Here is a 20,000-nt window from a genome sequence, read left to right on the forward strand (position 1 = left end):
CCCTGAACGCAGCCAGCCTATTGCAGGACTCGCAGAAGTAAGGGCTCGCTCCCCCCGCTGTCACATCCTGTTTCTGAGCAGTTTATAGTTCTCCTCGTTGCCATTGTTATTCCTCTCCAATCTGAAATACCAATTTCCCAATAGAATTACTTAGCCTATCCTACAACTGCACTGTCCTCCGGTTCAGGAGAGGGAGGAAGTGTCTTTGAATGCACTTCCTGCTGCAGCTGCAGCTCCTGTTCTCTGCGCTGTCCGCCCGCTGAGCTGCGCAGTTTTTGTGTTTGTGGACTGCGCTTTATGCGCAGCTGATGCAGGCGGACTGCGGGCACCTGGCCTGCCAGAGCAGCATGCTGCTTTAGCATGATGGTGACCACACCCTCCCTCCGTGGGCGGGGCTAAGCCCAGTAAGGGGGGATTCCTGGCCCCAGTCTGCTCACTCGGGATTCTTTTCTGGTCCCTGCATTAAGTATTTTAGGGAGAATCTCCATCCAGAAGGTCCAGCTTCCATTCATTTTCAGGAGAATCCCAGAACGCTGTCTGCTGTTGCACTCTTTGGCAATAATGTAGCAAACCCAACAGGGTGCCATATACAAGTCACAGTGTATCCTCAGTGGAGCGACAGCGGAGGCCAGATTAAGAGACCGAGGAGGCCAGACATTCTGCCGAATGGCACATATTTACCGAGCAGGAGGAGGAGGAGGACTGCAGAGAGAGAAGTTTGGGCATTTTCTCTGTGGCGGCCTTTGCGAGCGTCCTGACGGTCCCCTCTCTGCGTCCCACAGGAAGAACATCAGCGGCCTGTTCGCGGGGCGCACGGGCGGGGCGGCGGTGCTGTCGGGCTCCATCGCCGGGCTGGAGGGCGTGTCCCAGCTGGCCCTCCGCCGCGCCACCAGCATCAGGAAGACCTTCACCACCGGGGTGGCCGCCGTCAAGAAGAAGTCCCTCTGCATCCAGATCAAGCTGCAAGTGGTGAGTTTTGGTGGGCGGGGCTATCTGTGACCATGTGACCTCTGACGACACTCCGCACTCCCCGAAGTGCTCCTGCGTCGCTATATGCTGTCATTTTTTTCACCCTTACTGCAGTTATTGCAGGGTTTTTAATTGTGGCTGATTCATTTGACAGTTACTGAAAAACCCAAATTATCCTAATGGAAGTGTGGCCTTACAGCTCCCAGTTTTGACCAGAAGGGGGCAGCCTCAAATCCCACTACATTTGTATCTGAATATCCCGAATGATTTGAGCTGCGACTGTTTTGCAAATATCCACCTCTATCACCTGATAGTATATAAAATGTAACCTGTGTCAGTTAAGCGGAAACAATAAAAATAATGTTTGAGATCAGTATAATGGAATGCCTGTGGAAGGACATGCCCAAAGTGAGTGGCACTGTGGCATCCCCCTGCAGGACGCCCTGCTGGACACGGTGCGGAGGTCCAGGGTGCACTTCGTGCACTGCCTGCTGCCCAAGGCGGACGCGCTGAGCGGGGACGGCAGGCTGGCGGGCGGGCCGTCCCCCCGGGGCGGGGAGGGCGAGCCCTACGGGGAGAACTGCGACTCGGGGCTCATGCAGCTGGACGTGGCCCTGCTGCGGGCGCAGCTGCGCGGCTCCAAGCTCCTGGACGCGCTGAGGATCTACAGGCAAGGTAGGCCCGGCCCCGAGGCAGGGAGCTGGGGGGATCTACAGGCAAGGTAGTCAGTGTTCTAGAACTCTTTTAATGACCAGTATTGGTTGTTACATCAGCATTAGAATGTTCAGCTAAGAACATTCTAATCACATGGGTCTTTACATCTTAAAGAGTTAATAGCCACCATGCTCTCCAGAGCCGGAATTGGTCTTCCCATGCTCAATACGGAAGACAAATAAAGAAGACAATAGAGAAGGCTGTTCCTGTCATCAGATGTCCTTGCGCTCATATATTCTGTCATCATCTTGCGAGGAGGCTATTAGTGTTCGTTTTGTAGCGTAATGAAGCGAAGCGAGGGGACCAAGGGCATTGTTATGAAATCATTCATCAGCCGGGCCAGTCAACGGAGTCTGTCAAACCAATCAATCTTCATTTGATTTGATGCGATTCGCTCGCGGTGGGAATTACCACGGCACTTTGCCGAACACGGTTTACGTTCACAGTTCAGGTCGTCGTGCGGGAAACGCGAGGGAAACAAACGACTGTAGCAGCGGTAGAAATTACCCGGCGCGACGGTAATGGAAGCAACAAAATTTGGGGCAAATCTGTGGTTGATTTGAAACCAGGAGCGATGTCCTTGTGGAACTCCACACAGTTACGGAACAAACGATTCCCTCCAGAGAGAGGATAAAAATCCACAAAATCCCTCTCCGTAAACGACAGCGAGTAAAAAAAAAAAAAAAAACATGGAGGGTTCCTCTCTCGGTCCCCCGGTGACAAACGACGATCGGTTTTTGAGCGGATGTCCGTGCGCTGTTTTACGTAATGGAATTGGGTTGAGTTTGCAGAGGAGATGTGAGAATGCAGCGGTTAGTTTTATTACCAGCCGAAGCGGGTTTCCCGTGGTGCTCAGGACCCTCCTGTCCCGTCGGGGAATTCCCCGCCTGGATGCGGAGTCAAATAGATGTTGGAGCGAGCGTAGAGTCCTGGAGGAGACGCTGAGGGTGCTGCTGAAGGGGCTGGATAAGGGGGATGAGCGTGAGAGAGAGAGACAGAGAGACACTCTGGTCCGGCACTGAAAGAAAGAGCCTGTAGGGCCTTTTTATGCACTTAGAAGGAAATTCAGGAAATAGAGTTAACGATCGGGAATTGGGTTCAAATCTTTGACGGTGTAATCCAACCAATTCAGGAAGTAGACTTACTGGTACTACACATCCAAAGAAAAACACCCACCAATGCATGCACCAGGGCAGATTTAGGCCAATACCCATTGATAATAAACATTTAAAAAGACCCATTTAAATTCTGGATGCATCTCAAATCAAGTCCCCGAGACACACTGCAATTCCAAGCACTGAAAGCCCAGGATCTGGACTCCAAAAAGAGTCCCCTCAGCCAGGTGGTCGTGAGACTCACTAACCGACCTAGAACACTGACCAAACTCCGACCAGCACTGCTTTACAATCTGAAATTAGAGTGTACCAAATAATTTATCAAACAAAAGATGCCCATCTGGAACATTGGAATAGTCAAACCAAAACACAAAGCAAGCATAATTACTATTTGGCTCTAAATCTGGAATACAATTTGGCAGAGTATCTCTTCACTGTCATACATACAAAGCGGAGACAGATCCTGGTACAGGCCAAGTGACCACACCTTAGCAATTGAAAAAAGTGGACAAAAAAACATGATTACCCAAAGAGAAACGCATATGTGGTCACTGCACGGCAGGAGGGGGGTAAACAGAGAGAGATGCACTCCCTTCTGTATTGCGAAAAATAGTCAGCCATGAGAAAAACATTTTAATAAGACATCAAAATTCCTAAACTAATTTCCCTCCCTGACGAGTGTAGAGAAGCTGTGAGCCCTTTTAGGGGAAGGACCAGCAGACTCCTCACTGCTCAATATGTCTGCAACCCGAAGGACAGCGAGTGACCACCTCACAATAAAGGATCATTTTATATCGGAAACATAATAATAAAATGCATAGAATAACCATTTTTAATAGTTAATAAATGTTATATTGCTGTTGTTTATGTTATTGTTGTTGCTGTTTTTTTTGTATTGTTACAGTGACTGATTGAGAGAGAGAGAGAGAGAGAGGGAGGGAGGGAGGGAGGGAGGGAGGGAATAGGGAGCCCCTAGGTCCACATGCAGTTGGTAGCTAACAGCAGGGTTGTGACAGCATTACAGCTCCTCGAAGTATCGTTTTTGTTCTGTTTTATTAGATGTGAGTAAAAAAAACACCTGTGGTGAACCCAGGCCCATATGTCATTAAGGGAGCGACACCATGTTGGGCGGCAGTGTGGTGTGGCGCTCAGGGAACCGGGCTTGTGTTTCTCAGCTTGCTCTAACCGCAGCAGTTTCAGCAAAATGTCTCGCTGTACTCTACATGGATTGTATGTTAAAAAAAACTGTAATCTGTGTGAATTTCTCTGGGTAAGTGTCTGCTAACTACCGAAATGTGATGTATTATGTATTGTGTTAGAGCAGTGGCCCAAAATGAAATATGTTGCACTGTATGTCTGTATGCAGTTTGTGTGCACTTGTGTGTGCTGTGCTTTTGTGTGTGTGTGTGCGTGCGCGTGTGTGTGTGTGTGTATGTGTGTGTGTGTGTGTGTGTGTATGCGTGTGTGTATGCGTGTGTATGTGTGTGTGCATGTGCGTGTGTGTGTGTGTTCATGTGTGAGACAAAGGTCCTCATGCCCCAGGACTGAAAGGCCCCGCCCTGTCTGGTATCCCCAGGTTACCCGGATCACATGGTGTTCTCCGAGTTCCGCCGGCGTTTCGACGTGCTGGCGCCCCACCTGACCAAGAAGCACGGGCGGAACTACATCGTGACGGACGAGAAGAGAGTGAGTGCGGCGTGCGGCGCCCTCCGGAGGGCGGGAGGAGGCCCTGCCTCAGCTGTGCACGCATGTGTGTGTGTGTGTGTGTGTGTGTGTGTGTGACTGATTGTGACAGGCCCCAGCCGCACTGATTAATGAACGGCTGAGCTGCCTTGTTCCCCCCCCCCCCCCCCCCCGTCGCCGCAGCGACAACAGAACAAACTCCCATTAATCAGGGCCGTCGTGATGACTTCATCAAAACCGAGTTCTGCCTTTATTATATTTACGGGGGCATTTCCGAGTCACGCTGATGGTCGGATGTAGATGTGGCGGGGGGGGGGGGGGGGGGGGGGGGGTTTGTTGTTCTGAAGCTTTTTAAGACAGTTTTTTTAAGATGGAGCAGACACGAGCAGCTGCGTGAGGCTTCCTGTTTGAGCCCGAATGCCCCCTGCCTGCCCCTGTCGGGCCCCAGTCGCCGCGCTAACCCAGCTCATTGCACTTGTGTGAATGGGCAGCCGGTTTGGAAGGAGGAAACTGAGTGAAACGGTGCGAGCGGTGCGCTCCTCAGCAGCTCTTAAAGGGAGGGAGCTCGAGGAGAAGTCACAGATGGGAAGAGAAAAAAAGCCTAAAAGTTTCTCCTTGCGCTTCGTCTCTGGTGGAGAGAGCGAGAGTGAAGGAGGGGGGGAGGGGTTGGGGGTGGGCGGAGCCGGGAGGGGGGAGGTTTTCCCTCCGCGAGCGGCTCGGTCCCCTTGGAAACGGAATCAAACAAAGCGCCCTCAGTGCCTCCCGGCTGCCGCTTCGCCTCTCGCTGAAATGTAGACGCGGCCTTTCAGTCCCTCTCTCCTCACGGGGACCCGTCCGCTGCAGAGGGGGAGAGAGGAGGAGGAGGAGGGGGGACGAAGGCTGTTTGTGTTTAGAGCTGCGTGGGAGCTAGACTGTCGCGAGGCAGGAAGGAACCCCGAGGCGGCCGGACTGCGTTGCGTAAGCTGTCTGGAGGGTCTGTTACTCAGACACACGCGCGCACACACACACACACACACGCATTCACACATACGCGCACACACACACACGCACACACGCATTCACACATACGCACACACACACACACACGCACGCACACACACACACACGCATTCACACATACGCACACACACACACACGCATTCACGCACACGCACACGCACACACACACGCATTCACACACACGCGCACACACATGCAGTCTCATTCACACACAAACACACACGCACACACGCTCTCATTCACACCCACGCACACACACACGCACGCACATGCACGCACACGCACACACGCACATACATACGCACACACTCACTCAGACGCACTCGCACAGACACACACACGCACACTCAAAGGGTCAGGGCAAACTCAAAGGAGGGGGAACCTGCTGTTTGAGTGCAGTGAAGAAAATCCGAACTGCCCCAAGGGCAGGGCAAGTGCCTGTCGGATCGGGCTATATGGGGGGGGGGGGGGGCATGCTGGTGTCTGAGCTGCCGGTGTAGGGCTGTGTGGTGTGTGTGATGGATCCGGTTTGGTCTGGCCTGGTCTGTGCTGTGGACAGGCGAGGCCCCTGTCCTGATGCCCATCTGTCTGTCCGTCTTGCAGGCTGTGGAGGAGCTGCTGGAGTCCTTGGACCTGGAGAAGAGTAATTATCACATGGGATTGAGCAGGGTGAGTAGCCGGGCCTCCTCTCAGCCTCCATTAGCCCGCTAAGATAAAGGGGTTCGCTCAGATCCATTCACAGACCCTCACATCTAAAGAGGCTACAGGTGCTGTTTTGTTTCGTCTGTTTTGTTTCGTGCGCTCGTTCGCGGATGAAAAGAAGCTCTCGCCGTGTTCTCTTCAGAGAAGGAGCGCGAGCCAGCTCCTCCTGCCTCACGACCGATGCGAGATCTAAATTTCCGAACCGAACGCGCCGTCTGCGTCACGTCTGCGTACAGAAAAACAAGTCATTTTTTTTTTTTTTTGCCGGGTACCGATTGCGATTCAGGCCTGTTTGGAGGAGAGATAGCCGGCTCGAGTGGGTTTGGTAGCAGGGGCTCCGGTTAGCGAAAAAAAAGCGCCGCTTTCGAAGCCTGAAACGGATCCTGCGAGCCTCGCTCTCCGAAGCTGGCGTTTTTGTTTTTTTTCTGTTTGGGGCCTCTTGGCAGCCGCCGCAGCGTTGGCAGCGCCGCTCGGAGAGAAGCGGAACCTCGCTTCTCCTCGACGACAATCGAGGCGACGCCCGCACATCTGGGGCCCCCCCCGGCCCGCGTTCCTCCGCACCCGCTTCCTCCCGCTAACCCGCGAAGGGAGCAACGAAAAAAAAAAAAAAACGACGGTTCTATTCTTTTCCCGCGTTCATTAGCCGATCGGTTTTGGCAGGTTGCGGGTTTCATTGTTTGCGTTTTTTTGCGTCTTGGCTCCCGCAGACGGCCCTGAACAAACGGCGCTTGGCAAGAGCGCCGGCATTAATCCCTTCAGCTGGAAAGCGACGGCGAACCGAGTTTCAGACAAGAGCAAAACAAAGGCAGAGCGATAAACAGATGCTCATTTCAGATTCCTCGACTTTAAGGAATCTCTCGTTTTAAGCGTAGCTCGAGAAACGGTTATTTGGAAGCGGTCGCGGTTGCTACAAGGCGCTCTGAGACTGGAATGAGCGGGGGGCTAAACGGTAAATTGGTGTACACACAAAAAAAACGTGCCACCGGGGTCCTAGCAACAGCGGCCTCATCTGAATGTCAATTACTCTCGCCCCCCAAATCCTGTCCCCTCTGAGAGCCGAGAACGCCAGAAAGAGAAAAAAACGTCCCAGGAGGGTTTGCGTGACCGATCGCCGATCCAGCCGCCATCGCTCCCGCCGCAAGCACGCCATCCTTTAAGCAAACTTAAAACTGCTGCTTCAGTTTCAACCGCATACTGTCCTCTGGCACCAGGCAGTTGCCACTGTTGTGGTGCCCGTTCCCTCGCGAATGCCTGCCTCTCCTCCTCCGATGGAACACCTCATTGGTGGCTAGACGCGCCAGTCGCCGTGACTCCGCCCCTCTTTGTGACTTTGTGACACGGCCATGGCTAGGCCCGAAAACCGGCGCAGAGTCGCTCCCTAACGGCGTTGGTAAGTACCCTCCTGAGCAGGAGCCCTCTTCAGAGAGCAGGCGCTCTTACGCTGAGAGAGATGGGAATGAGGTGCCATCGCTCTCTCTCTCCGTCGGCTCAGAGAGGCTTTCATCTTTCACGAGTGAAATTGACACCTGTGGGCTTTTTTATTTTATTTTTTTTTCTTCTTCTTCTTCTTCTAAGGTCCTTTTTGAGAAACCTATCAAGATTTCTGACACCAATTGACATTGGCGGTTTTCCTCGAGGTATGAGAAAGAAGAAGAAGAAGGGAGAGGAGAAAAAAAATAAAAAATCGCTCACGCAGTATAGTTGCCTGTAGGCCTGGAACGGCGTTCCCACCTGCACGAGCCTTCGCCTGTCACACCGCGACGCCGTCTCATTTGCAAAGAGGCCGGAGCTTCGCGCTAAAAGAAAAGCCTGGAGTTAAAGAGCACCCCCCCGTCACATGGGGGGGGGGGAGGGGGTTGGGGGGGGGGGGGTGCAGCGGTTTGCCCCCCCCGGGCCGCGCCGGATCCGTCCGACGGCGCGTTATCGACACGAACGCGACGGAGCGCGACCGTGTTTATTAGGCAGGCTAACGCGGCGCCGCGCTGAGTGCCCGCTTAATGAAATAACAGCGGCCGGGCGGCACTCTGCCGGGAGAGAAAAAAACCGGCTCTCACCTCACATCTTTACGGAAGAATAACGCCGCCATTACCAGGCGGAGATAAAGACCGAATCAGAGGGGATTTGTTGTCAGCCTCCCCAGATTAGGAGTAATTTGCTCCTTGGAGAAGTTTTTATTCCTCCCGTTTCTAGCAGAAAGCCGACGGCTCCCGGCTCCCGGCCTTTAAAGTGCGTTCTCTGCTGCCGTCCGCCTTTAATTACGAATAAAACAAACCGCTCTCTGACGGAATGCTAATGCCATTAAGTCAGACGTAACCCGTCTCTTTCTCCCCCCCCCCCCCCCCCCCCCTTTTTATTTTTCATTATTAACGCGTGTTTTAAATTGTTAATCTGTGTGCGGGTGAAGCCGCGCGATTAAAATCTGAAAGTAGGAAGTGGATCTCGGGCTGTCTTGCTAATGCTATTTAATTAGACTCCGTTCCCCCCCCCCCCCCCAAAAAAAAAAAGGCAGAACGTGCGCCGCGTTTTTAAAATGGAGGGGGCTCGCGCGACTCGCCCTCGACGCGCCTCAGAACTTCAGTCGCGGTGCCGTCTCCAACGAGAAAAAAAAATGTGAACGAGATGAAAGGTATTACGCGACAATCCGAGCGCGCGACGCGATTGGTCGAGACGTGTTCCTTGAGTGCCGATGCGCAGTGTGACAGCGCTCAGGCCTCATCCCCGGCCGGGGTCGGTCTGCGTTATTTACATTAGATTCGTACTTCGTGAGCTAGCTGCATTTCAGCTGGGAACATTGCCTGGCGACAGTGGCAGTTGTATTACCTTACATTACATTACAGGCATTTAGCAGACGCTCTCATCCAGAGCGACGTACAACAAGTGCATCAGTTCAAGGTGCGGAGGTGCGAAAGAAACACACTAGAGTGAAGAAAAGATCGTAGTGCCAGAAGTGACCACATAGATCAGGACTCCAACCCTGTAGAGTAACCTGTTCAGCAAACAAACAAACAATCCTGCCAAGTACAAACTAGCACGGAAGGATCTATGTTTATTCGCGCAGTCGAATTAAAACTATTTAATGAAAACAGTGCTATTTTTTTTTATTGTTTTTAATGCGATGTAAAAATGTTGCATGGAACCGTTGTGTTAAAGCAGTATCTCACACGCGGTCGTACGTTATGGTGTGTATCACCACGGGTACAGCGCTAGTGGATCGCACTTCGCTTTGCGTACTGAAATACACCATAACATAAATACACCATACTCCCCCTCGGGTGATATTCCCTAATTGAAGTCTTTCCTTTTCCTCCTGAAACACATCAAAACATTCTGCGTTCGTGTTACAATTCAAGGCACTTCATCTTTTTTGGTCCGAAGACGAAAACAAAAAAAAGTTTTCAAGCTCTCAGCTCGACATGTGAGTGGGATAATTGAGAGATCAGCTGTTAATACTTTGATCAGGACTACTGTGGGAACAAGACTTGAGATATGACCCATTTAGTCTTTTATTTTAGTCTGGGAATTCAGAACAGGGCTAGATCATTAAAAAGTAAATGTTGATATTGTTTTAAAAAATACTACCGGCTTGTGAAGTAGCAAAGCCTTTGATGGCCGTCTACACGTCTTCTGCCCTGTGGACTGTGCTGTACGTCGCTGGGCGGGGCTCCGTGCAGGTAGAGGGTTAAGCGTGTACCCCTCTCCTCCTCCTCTCTCCGGCGCAGGTCTTCTTCCGGGCTGGCACGTTGGCGAAGCTGGAGGAGCAGAGGGATGAGCAGACCAGACGCAACATCACCCTGTTCCAAGCGGCCTGCCGGGGCTACCTGGCCAGGCAGTCTTTCAAGAAGAGGAAGGTATGGAGCTCGCGGTGGGGGAGACGTGTCTGTTCTGCATTCGTTCGGTTCCGGCAATTCTGTAGTTATTTATAGTTTTCCCCTCAAAACTATGGGCCAGCCTTTCACAATAATCAGGCTTTCAGAATAAAACTGACACTGTGTCAGTGCATTGTCGATTTTCTGGGTTAAGGACCTTATTGAAGGTGACTGTTTTATGTTTTTATTATTTATTATGTTGCTGGATGTGTGTGTGGAGGTGATTCATGATCTTGCCAGAGGGTTCAACAGCAATGTCACTCCTGGCTTTTGAAACGAGTCTGGTGTCAGTATTGTTTACCCCTTTTACAGCAACACTTGGCTGTAACTGCGTAAACAATCCTGACATCGGTCTGCAGTTTACAGGTTGCGACGCTTGAGTATCGTGCTATAAAAGGGTAAACAATCCTGACATAAGTCTGCAGGTTGCTACTTAGAACTTCTTATATTTAGCTATTCTGCTTTCTAATTAGCGCACTTATGTCCCACAATGAAGTACCGAAATAACATCTTGCTGACGTGCTTAGCCGGCAGTAGCTAGCTAGCTAGCACTAGTGTTTGTCAACCTGCCTCCAGCACTATAATGACACTTGGGGCAGCATTGATGGTGGGGCAGTTTTGATCTTGGGGCAGCGTTGATGGCGGGGCAGTGTTGATGGTGGAGCAGTGTTGTTGGTGGGGCAGTTTTAATCTTGGGGCAGTGTTGATGGTGGGGCAGTGTTGTTGGTGGGGCAGTTTTGATCTTGGGGCAGCGTTGATGGTGGAGCAGTGTTTTTGGTGGGGCAGTGATGTTGGTGGGGCAGTTTTAATCTTGGGGCAGTGTTGATGGTGGGGCAGCTGTGGAAAGCGAGCCTCTCAGCTGGAGGCAGGTGGCGGGAGCCCTCCCGTTGGGTTTTATTCCGAGCACGCCCGTCTCTTCAGAGTGGGCCGAGCGCTGGATTTGGAGCCTCATCAGCGCACGCCACAGTAAATCCATCACGGCGAAATCCATCTTCTCAATCAGTGTCTCATCGATCGGCTCGCCATCCTGGAGCGGCGCCTCAGGCCGCGCCCTCTCCGCCGTGCGCCTCCGCGCTCCGCCCGCATTTGGGCCCCGCCGTCGCTCCACGGGGCGATTGGGTGCGCCGCGCGCGGGGCGGAGGCAGTGATTACCCCCCCCCCCACCCCCCCGAGCACCCGCCCAGGCCCTAAAATTGTAAGATTGGGCTGAGCAGCTGAAGAGAAAAAAATGACACTGTGGGGGAAAGGTCCCTGGAAAAGGTTTGATTTTGGTGTCCAGTCTCTTAGTACCTTTGGGTGAAGTCCAGTCTATCTTCAGCAGTTAATCCATAGTCAGTCATTAAGGATGGTGATCTGCATTCGTTGTGCCTGTTGAACTTTAGTTGACCCTACGGCTGAATTCTCTCTCTAGCCTTGAAGTCCCCTCGCACACCTTCTACTTCAGAGTGTGATTCTTTCATGTGGCATACGGAATAAATGCATAGAATAAATGCAGTCGTGTTCTTTCATACTTAGTGAAAGAGGGGGCGACATAGCTCAGGAGGTAAGCGCGGTTGTCTGGCAGTCGGAGGGTTGCCGGTTCGATCCCCCGCCCTCAAAGTGTCCCTGAGCAAGAGCACCTAACCCCTAATTGCTCCCAACGAGCTGATTGGTACCTTGCATGGCAGCCTTTCACCGTTGATGTGTGTGAATGTGTGTGTGTGTGAATGAATGGGTGAATGAGAGGCATTAATCCGTAAAGCGCTTTGGATGAAAGCGCTACATAAAATGCAGTCCATTTACCATTTAGCGGTTTCTATGGTCCCCGCCTCCGCTTCGGTTGCGGGGATCGCTCGGAGAGGTGCAGTTTCTGCCCCGTCGCCTTTCGGCTCCAAAGCAGGTGGCCTTGTAGACCGGCTGGGCACCGGCCTGTGGGCCTGTCTCCAAAATCACACGCGCTGCAGGATCGTGGAGGTGGAAATCCAGTTTGTTTGCGGCCTTCGTAAACGGGCTGTTGGTAAAAAGCCACCGTTGGTTTGGGAGGCGTTAGCACACTTGCGTCACTCTGCCTCCTCACTGGTTACTGGGGCTTGTAGTTTTTTTTGCATTATTTCCTGGTGTGCGTGGCCTTGTAAATTGTTTTTTTTTGTGGAAGTAATTTCAGCTGGTTATTTTGTCCGGTTTTTTTCCGTTAGATTGTTTTTTGTGTCGCCTGGGGGGTGGGGGGGGTGGGTCGGGGGGGGGGGAGTCCAAATTGCTCTTAGAATCGTGTGCGCAGGTAAAATTTGGAAACTAAAGTGGCGAGTTCTCCCTCCCATGGAGCGCAAAGGGCATTCTCCGCAGTCCCTGGCAGGGCGGCGGACTGGAGAGATTTTTAATACAGTGCGGCACCGACTGCAGGGAGAGAGAGGGGGAGATCAGGATTGGAGCAGACAGCGGACCGCGGGGAGATATATTAAATTTATGTGGTTAGAGTATCTGTGTGCGCCCTTCCCGCTTCCCGCTCACTAAATTATGTTACTCTGAGAAAATAAGGCCTGTTCGGTTTTGTAATCCGTACTTTGTTATATGATTTGACATTGCTCTTAAGTTAGTTCAAGTGTGGGAAGGAAGGGCCATTTTTTCATTATGTAGTACAGAAACGGCACTGCAATATATGCTATTGTTTAGGTGTTAGATGCAAATGTATTCTATTTTTAAATTGATACTTTGAATTTATCACATTCTCCTCTCTGGAAAGAAACGGTGCTTTCACATCCTGTTCAATAACGAGATTTTTTTTTGAAGTCTAGTTGGATGAGCAGCACGCAGTTTTATGAGATGTTGGGGTGACCTTTCGAAGTTCCGCCCACCCGGTGCGTCTTACTTTAATGTAGACGGCGCGGTGGCAGTTAAATGATTCTGCGTGTGGAATTTGCCTTTTTTTTTATTGAGAGAAAGAAAAATCCATATTTTCAGCAGAGGTGTGCGAAGATGAAGAGTGTTCCTCTGAAACTGATTAAAGGGAAAGATCAGTCTGCTCTCTGACGATGAGCAGCGTTCGCTCGGAGTGCGCCGTGTTCCGCTTCTCCTCGGCTGAAGGGCAAATTATGCATGTGGCAATTTTTCCAATATGTTTCTGGGGCTTCAGCTAATTAGACAAACACAGGTGGGGTGGTTTATTTGGGCCCGAAAAGGGGGTATCACCAGCAGCCCCTGCGCTGTTTTTTTTTTACTCTTGTCCTTTTAGGAGGGGATAAGCTGGCAGGGTGGCTCCAGAGACCCACCTCGTCGTAATGACTGCTCAGTGAACAGCCTCTCCCAATCCCGAGTCTGTCCTTCCCTGGATATCTGATAGCTGTCAAGTGCTCTGTTTTTTTAATGGGGCAAAGTCATTCAGACCGAAATTAATATTGCATATTTATATATATGCGGGAGCTGGATGGAGTCGGGGCATAAGCTTTTGATTTTTCGGCTTTTTGCAACCCCTTTGATGATGACACGGGAAGGAAATCGCTTCGGTTTCAGAACCACGCGTCTAAATTTCCGCGGTTTGATTTCTCGCGCGGTAGTCTTAAAGGGCCTTCTGTGTGAATGACAGCGCCCCACAGACACGCCTCCACCAAGGGGGGGGGGGGGGGGGGGGACAGACAGCAGGGTAGATGGGGAAGAGTAAAACCCGAGGACTCGGACACGGAACCCCCTTATCTCCCGTTTGGAGAACGGTAAAAAGCGGCGGTTGGTGTGTCCCGGTGGAGCCGACGCCCGCCCAGACGACAGAGCCTCTTGTGATTCGTCGTCTTTTGTTTTTTTCGTCCGGAGCGAAGCCAGCGATCAGCACGCTGTGAGCGCTTTCCCCCGCTTTTTCCGGGCTGCCCCCTCTTAATCACGGGATCCCGCCTCTTTCCGTTCGGCCTCGTCCCGCGAGCGGGTTTAACGTGTCGTTTGCCTTGTTTATCACGGGGCTAAACATCGCAAATGAGCCTCATTAAGGGCGCTTCCGCGGTCCCCCCCCCCCCCCGTTTCAGATTCGCCCGAATTTCGTCGGCTTTTCGCGGCGTGACGAATCCCAATCAGCCTTGCCGGGGGGGGGGGGGGGGGGGGGGGCGGCTTTTTTTTGGCGGAGGCGGCCCGCTCGATTGGGCGGATCGCACGCCTCTAATCGGGTTTTGGGATAATCTGCTGTGAGCGGAGGCGCACGCGCGCTCACAAACACCGGCGTGCAAATCGCGTAACGTTCTTTTTTTACCGGCTGCCAAGGTTTATATCGACGTTTTGATTTAATTACTCAGAAGTAGCTCCCAGCCTTGGAGCGCGCGCCAAGGTCTGGATGGCTCTCTGCTCTGCGCCGCTTTCCCCTGTAACTGAGTCGAGCGCAGGCGCTACGCTACGTTATGCTACGCTACGCGTGTCGGACGGCAGAGGCGGCGGCGTTCTCTGCACTCTTTTTACCCGCGAGCGACTAATCGCGATCGCTCGCGAGCGGTGGAAAACGCGTGCGATTGATCATGTGACCGCTCGGATGGACAGCGCTGCCTGTGGCCCGTTAAACGCTGGGCTGCTTGGTGGGCTTACCCCTCAGAATACCCAGACTACGGTACACGCACTGCTCTGCTACACTGGTGCAAACCGTTAACTGGCATCATACTGTACTACAGTGTCCTGACTCATTGTCCATGATCTAGCCCCATTGTGTTCCTTTGTCACAAGCCAGGGGTGTCCAATCTTATCCGAAAAGGTGCGGGTGCAGGTTTTTGTTTTAGCCCAACAATACGACACCTGATTCAACTAATGAACTAATCACAGTCTTCAGTCGAGTCCTTGATAAGTAGAATCAGGTGTCTTGGTGCACCCGGGCCCTTATTGGATAAGATTGGACACCCCTGGTCTATTGCGAGAAAGCTGTACCTGTTTTGACTTGCTGCAGACTGGTAGTAAAACCACAGATCATGAGAGACTGACCCTCCCTCACCTCTGCTCCCCCCCCCCCGCTCCCCTCTCCCCAAACCCCTCCCCGCCCCCACAGATCCAGGAGCTGGCCATCCGCTGCATCCAGAAGAACATACAGAAGAACCGCGGGGTGAAGGGCTGGCCCTGGTGGAAGCTCTTCACCACCGTGAGGCCGCTCATCCAGGTGCAGCTCACCGAGGAGCAGATCCGCGGGAAAGACGTGAGTGTCCGCGTGTCTGTCCGTGTGCCTGTCTGTGTGTCTGTGCGTGTGTCTGTTTGTGTGTCTGTCCATGTGTCTGTTCGTGTGTCTGTCCGTGTGTCTGTCTGTGTGTCTGTTTTCTGTGTCTGTCCGCGTGTGTGTCTATGTGTCTGTCCGTGTGTCTGTCTATGTTTCTGTTTGTGTGTCTGTCTGTGTGTCTGTCCGTGTGTCTGCCCGTGTGTCTGCCCGTGTGTCTGTCCGCGTGTGTGTCTATGTGTCTGTCCGTGTGTCTGTCTATGTGTCTGTCTGTGTGTCTGTCCGTGTGTCTGCCCGTGTGTCTGCCCGTGTGTCTGTCCGTGTGTCTGTCCATGTGTCTGTCCGTGTGTCTGCCCGTGTGTCTGTCCGCGTGTCTGTCCGTGTGTCTGTTCGTGTGTTTGTTTTTGTGTCTGTCCGTGTGTCTGTCTGTGTGTCTGTCCATGTGTCTGTCCTTGAGTCTGTCCGTGTGTCTGTCCGTGTGTCTGTCTGTGTGTCTGTCCATGTGTCTGTCTGTGTGTCTGTCCATGTGTCTGTCCATGTGTGTGTCCCTCTCTTCTGTTCTCCAACTGTGTTCCACTTTGGGTCCGAAAATGAGACGAACAGGAGGGGGTGCGGATCTAAGAGTGTGGCGGTTTCCCTGCAGGGGGGCATTAGCATGCACGGGGGGGGTTTGGATCAGCGCGGCGGCGGATGGCGAACACGTCTGTCATACCCAGGCCTGCGTAACAGAGCTTTGAGTGGAGGGGGAGCAGAAATGGGCCAGTTTGGGGGGGGGGGGGGGGTGGGGAAGGGGAGGGGAGGGCTGAATGCTCTTTCGCTAACCTTTCCGTCTCCTGCCCGTTTGCTCATTAGGATCAGCAGTTGCTGTGGAAGTTTTAAAAGGCAGACACAGTGCATGTTATGGGGTAGGACTGGGCGTTGTGATGGAGGAGCCTTGGCAGGTGGATGAGGACAGCATGAGCAGTTTTTTGGGAGGCCTGTTCTGTCCTGAGGGACCGTGTCTCTGCTGTCCCGTCTCAGGAGGAGATCCAGCATCTGAAGGGGAAGCTGGAGAAGGTGGAGAAGGAGAGGAACGAGCTGAGACTCAACAGCGACCGTCTAGACAACCGGGTGAGCGACGCATGGCATTCTGGGATACATACACTGCAGAACAGGGGAAGCTACACATGGCATTCTGGGATACATACACTAAAGAACAACGGGGCGCTACACATGGCATTCTGGGATACATACCCTGGAGAACAGGGGGAGCTACACATGGCATTCTGGGATACATACACTGGAGAACAGGGGAAGCTACACATGGTATTATGGGATACATACACCATAGAACAGGGGAAGCTACACGTGGTATTCTGGGATACATACACTGGAGAACAGGGGAAGCTACACATGGTATTATGGGATACATACACTGCAGAACAGGGGAAGCTACACATGGTATTATGGGATACATACCCTGGAGAACAGGGGAAGCTACACATGGTATTCTGGGATACATACACTGGAGAGCAGGGACATCTACACATGGCATTCTGGGATACATACACTGGAGAGCAGGGAAAGCTACACATGGCATTCTGGGGTACATACACTGTTGAGCAGGGTGGGTTACACATGGAAGTCTGGGATGCACAAACACACACGACAAGCCAAGGCACACAAAAACCAGCCTCTGCTCTATGGAAGAGCACCCTGAGGGCACTTTACACAGTGGGTGGCATAAAAACAGCTTCCACTGCCAGGATGGTGGATTGTAAGCACACATTAAACCCTGAGAATTACACTAAACCGTCGGCACTTTCCAGGGTACTACAGCACCTGAGCCAGCATCAGGCTGGAACAGGCTAGTCCCTCCATCATTTCGGCCTGAGGGCACAATGTGCCGTGTGGGTACGGCAGCGTGCAGCTTTATGGCTTCATGATCGCTCACGATCCAGCGTTCAGTGAGCGGCACTGTGCTCCTGCACCAGCCGGCCCTCCTGCACCAGCCGGCCCTCCTGCACCAGCCGGCTCTCCTGCACCAGCCGGCTCTCCTGCACCAGCCGGCCCTCCTGCACCAGCCGGCCCTCCTGCACCAGCCGGCTCTCCTGCACCAGCCGGCCCTCCTGCACCAGCCGGCCCTCCTGCACCAGCCGGCTCTCCTTCAGCGTGTGCCTCTACCGGCGATGCGGGGAAACGGGGCCGGTCGCTTGACCCCCTGTCCCGCAGCGTGGGGGGGGGGGGGGGTAGGAGGGGGCTCAGGGACGTCCCCCAAGGGAGGGAAGGAGGGAGGGAGGACGCTGAACGCTGACCAACCGCGGCGCGTCTCGCTCCCCAGATCACGGAGCTGTCGACGGAGCTGGCGGACGAGAGGAACGCGGGCGAGTCGGCCTCGCAGCTGCTGGAGACGGAGACCTCGGAGCGGCTGCGCCTGGAGAAGGACATGAAGGACCTGCAGGTAGCGCCCAGCGCGCCACTGTAACCCTGCTCTGTTTAACGCTGCTGCGCTACATGCTGCCTAATGCTAACACGCTACACGCTGCCTAATGCTAACACAATACACGCTGCCTAATGCTAACACGCTACACGCTACCTAATGCTAACACGCTACACGCTGCCTAATGCTAACATACTACACACTGCCTAATGCTAACACACTACATGCTGCCTAATGCTAACACGCTACACGCTGCCTAATGCTAACACACTACATGCTGCCTAATGCTAACACGCTACACACTGCCTAATGCTAACACACTACATGCTGTCTAATGCTAACACACTACATGCTGCCTAATGCTAACACACTACACACTGCCTAATGCTAACACACTAAACGCTGCCTAATGCTAACACGCTACACGCTGCCTAATGCTAACACGCTACACGCTGCCTAATGCTAACACACTACACACTGCCTAATGCTAACACACTACACACTGCCTAATTCTAACACGCTACACACTGTCTAATGCTAACACGCTACACACTGTCTAATGCTAACACACTACACACCGTGTAACAGTGATATTAAAACACATAATGCTGCTGTTTACCTGATTCCATATAATACAAGTCCGCTTTACCAGATCGGTGGATCCCAAAATGTGAGCTCATGCCCTGGTTGATAATGCTATTTTCTGTTGCTCATCCCAAAACAACAGAGCATTTAATGAGGGACATATTATTGTTTGACTGTTGGGAAGTACAGAGGAAGGGTATGTCATATTCAGTGCCCGTTTTGGACTGTGACCAGCCAGTGGGTCCCAACCCCAAGTTCTGGATCCGCTACACGGCTTTTTATTGCATCGCCACACTGCTGTCTGTAATTTTCTAATGCTGCGCTGGTGCCTCCGTATTTCTTACTTTTCTGCTTTGTCGAGGATGGGAAAGACTTGGTGTCAGTGGGTGGTTTCTCATTGCTGAGATTCTTGTGGGAGTTTAAAGCTGTCTGTTCAGTTTGTCAGTTAAGCAGCAAAGTGGCAAAATCAGATTTCAAGCCATCAGTGTAAAGGGGTGGATTTGAGGTACATCGTGTAACATGAGGGACTAGGAGGGTGTGGCTAAGGCCCAGGCATTTACGCCAAGGAGATGAAGTTTGGTGTGTGTGTATGAGTGTGTGTGTGTGTGTGTGTGTTTGTGATTTATTTTACCCTACTTAAGTTACTGCTATTTTTATTACCTTCTCCTTGCATCTGTTGGGAAACAGACAGTTTTGTGTATTCTGCGTTTGGGAAGTTTCCGCTGGGCCCCAGGGGGGAAGGGGGTCTCATCACAGCCTCATCACCAATCAGATGCAGTGATCCCTTTCAACAATAGAATTCAACTGTATAAATCTGATCACACACCAATACTATTTTGAACTTCCTTGCTGAGTTGTTCTCGTAGCCGGCTGCGTAATAAATCTTCCTGTTTTTACTACAAACTTTTGATCTGCTTCTTCCTGGGCTAACGGTCATTTTACCTGTTTTTGGGAACATCTTGATTCCCCTACAAATCCTATTTATATTTTTCAATGTGTTCTTATTATTGTTGTCTTGTGTACTGTAAAGTGTGTTGAGACTTCTGTGAAATGCTCATTAAAATAAACTTGATTTGATGTGTGTGTGTGCGTGTGTGCGCCTGCGTGTATGTGTGTGCATGTGTGCGTGTCTGTACGTGTGTGCGCCTGCGTGTATGTGTGTGTGTCTGTACGTGTGTGCGCCTGCGTGTGTGTGTGCGCGTGTGTGCGTGTGTGTGTGTGTGCATGTGTGCGTGTCTGTACGTGTGTGCGCCTGCGTGTGTGTGTGCGTGTGTGTGTGCGTGTGTGTGTGCGTGTGTGTGCGCGTGTGTACGTGTGTGCGCCTGCATGTGTGCGCGTGTACATTTGGGACGTAACGCGCGCGCCTGTGACCGCAGGCGAAGTTCGACGCCATGAGGAAGCACGTGGGCTCCATGGAGATGGAGGTGATGGAGGCGCGGCTCATCCGGGCGTCCGAGCTCAACGGCGAGATGGACGACGAAGACGACGACTCCGGTGAGCTCCGTCGCCCCGCCCCGCCCCGCCCCGCCCCCTATCTATCGGTACCCATGGCAACCGGAGCCCCTTGAAAAAAGCCGGCAGCCGGGGGGCCGGGGGCCCGGATCGCGTGGGCCCTGCTGTCTCTGCGCAAATTGGGCCAGAGAGGGCTTAATGAGACACTTGGCCGGCTGAGGACGCGTTTGATCAGGGGGTGGAGATTAAAGGCGCTCGGCGACAAATCTGGGGTCCCCGCCGTCTCTCAGACGCGGTCGCCGCTACCGACGAGATCTTTAATTGTCTCTTTAACGTCCCCCGAGCCTCCCTTC

General features: G+C 52.6%; 1 protein-coding gene across 8 annotated transcripts in view; it reads left to right on the forward strand.

Annotated features, from left to right (window-relative positions):
• The window catches only part of LOC118236447 (unconventional myosin-XVIIIa-like), a 132,377-nt gene that overhangs the window by 78,319 nt on the left and 34,058 nt on the right, over nucleotides 1-20,000 (forward strand). For all 8 annotated transcript variants that reach the window (XM_035434840.1, XM_035434841.1, XM_035434842.1 and 5 more), the window contains 10 exons: nucleotides 1-37; nucleotides 783-969; nucleotides 1,407-1,644; nucleotides 4,375-4,484; nucleotides 6,084-6,149; nucleotides 9,902-10,030; nucleotides 15,033-15,176; nucleotides 16,212-16,301; nucleotides 17,512-17,631; nucleotides 19,572-19,689. The exon at nucleotides 1-37 is cut by the window's left edge and continues 123 nt beyond it. In XM_035434840.1, coding sequence (XP_035290731.1) covers nucleotides 1-37; nucleotides 783-969; nucleotides 1,407-1,644; nucleotides 4,375-4,484; nucleotides 6,084-6,149; nucleotides 9,902-10,030; nucleotides 15,033-15,176; nucleotides 16,212-16,301; nucleotides 17,512-17,631; nucleotides 19,572-19,689 — 1,239 coding nt within the window. The remainder of the gene's footprint in view (nucleotides 38-782; nucleotides 970-1,406; nucleotides 1,645-4,374; nucleotides 4,485-6,083; nucleotides 6,150-9,901; nucleotides 10,031-15,032; nucleotides 15,177-16,211; nucleotides 16,302-17,511; nucleotides 17,632-19,571; nucleotides 19,690-20,000) is intronic.

The sequence above is a fragment of the Anguilla anguilla genome, chromosome 9 (assembly GCF_013347855.1).
Source record: "Anguilla anguilla isolate fAngAng1 chromosome 9, fAngAng1.pri, whole genome shotgun sequence".
Taxonomy (NCBI): Eukaryota; Metazoa; Chordata; class Actinopteri; order Anguilliformes; family Anguillidae; genus Anguilla; species Anguilla anguilla.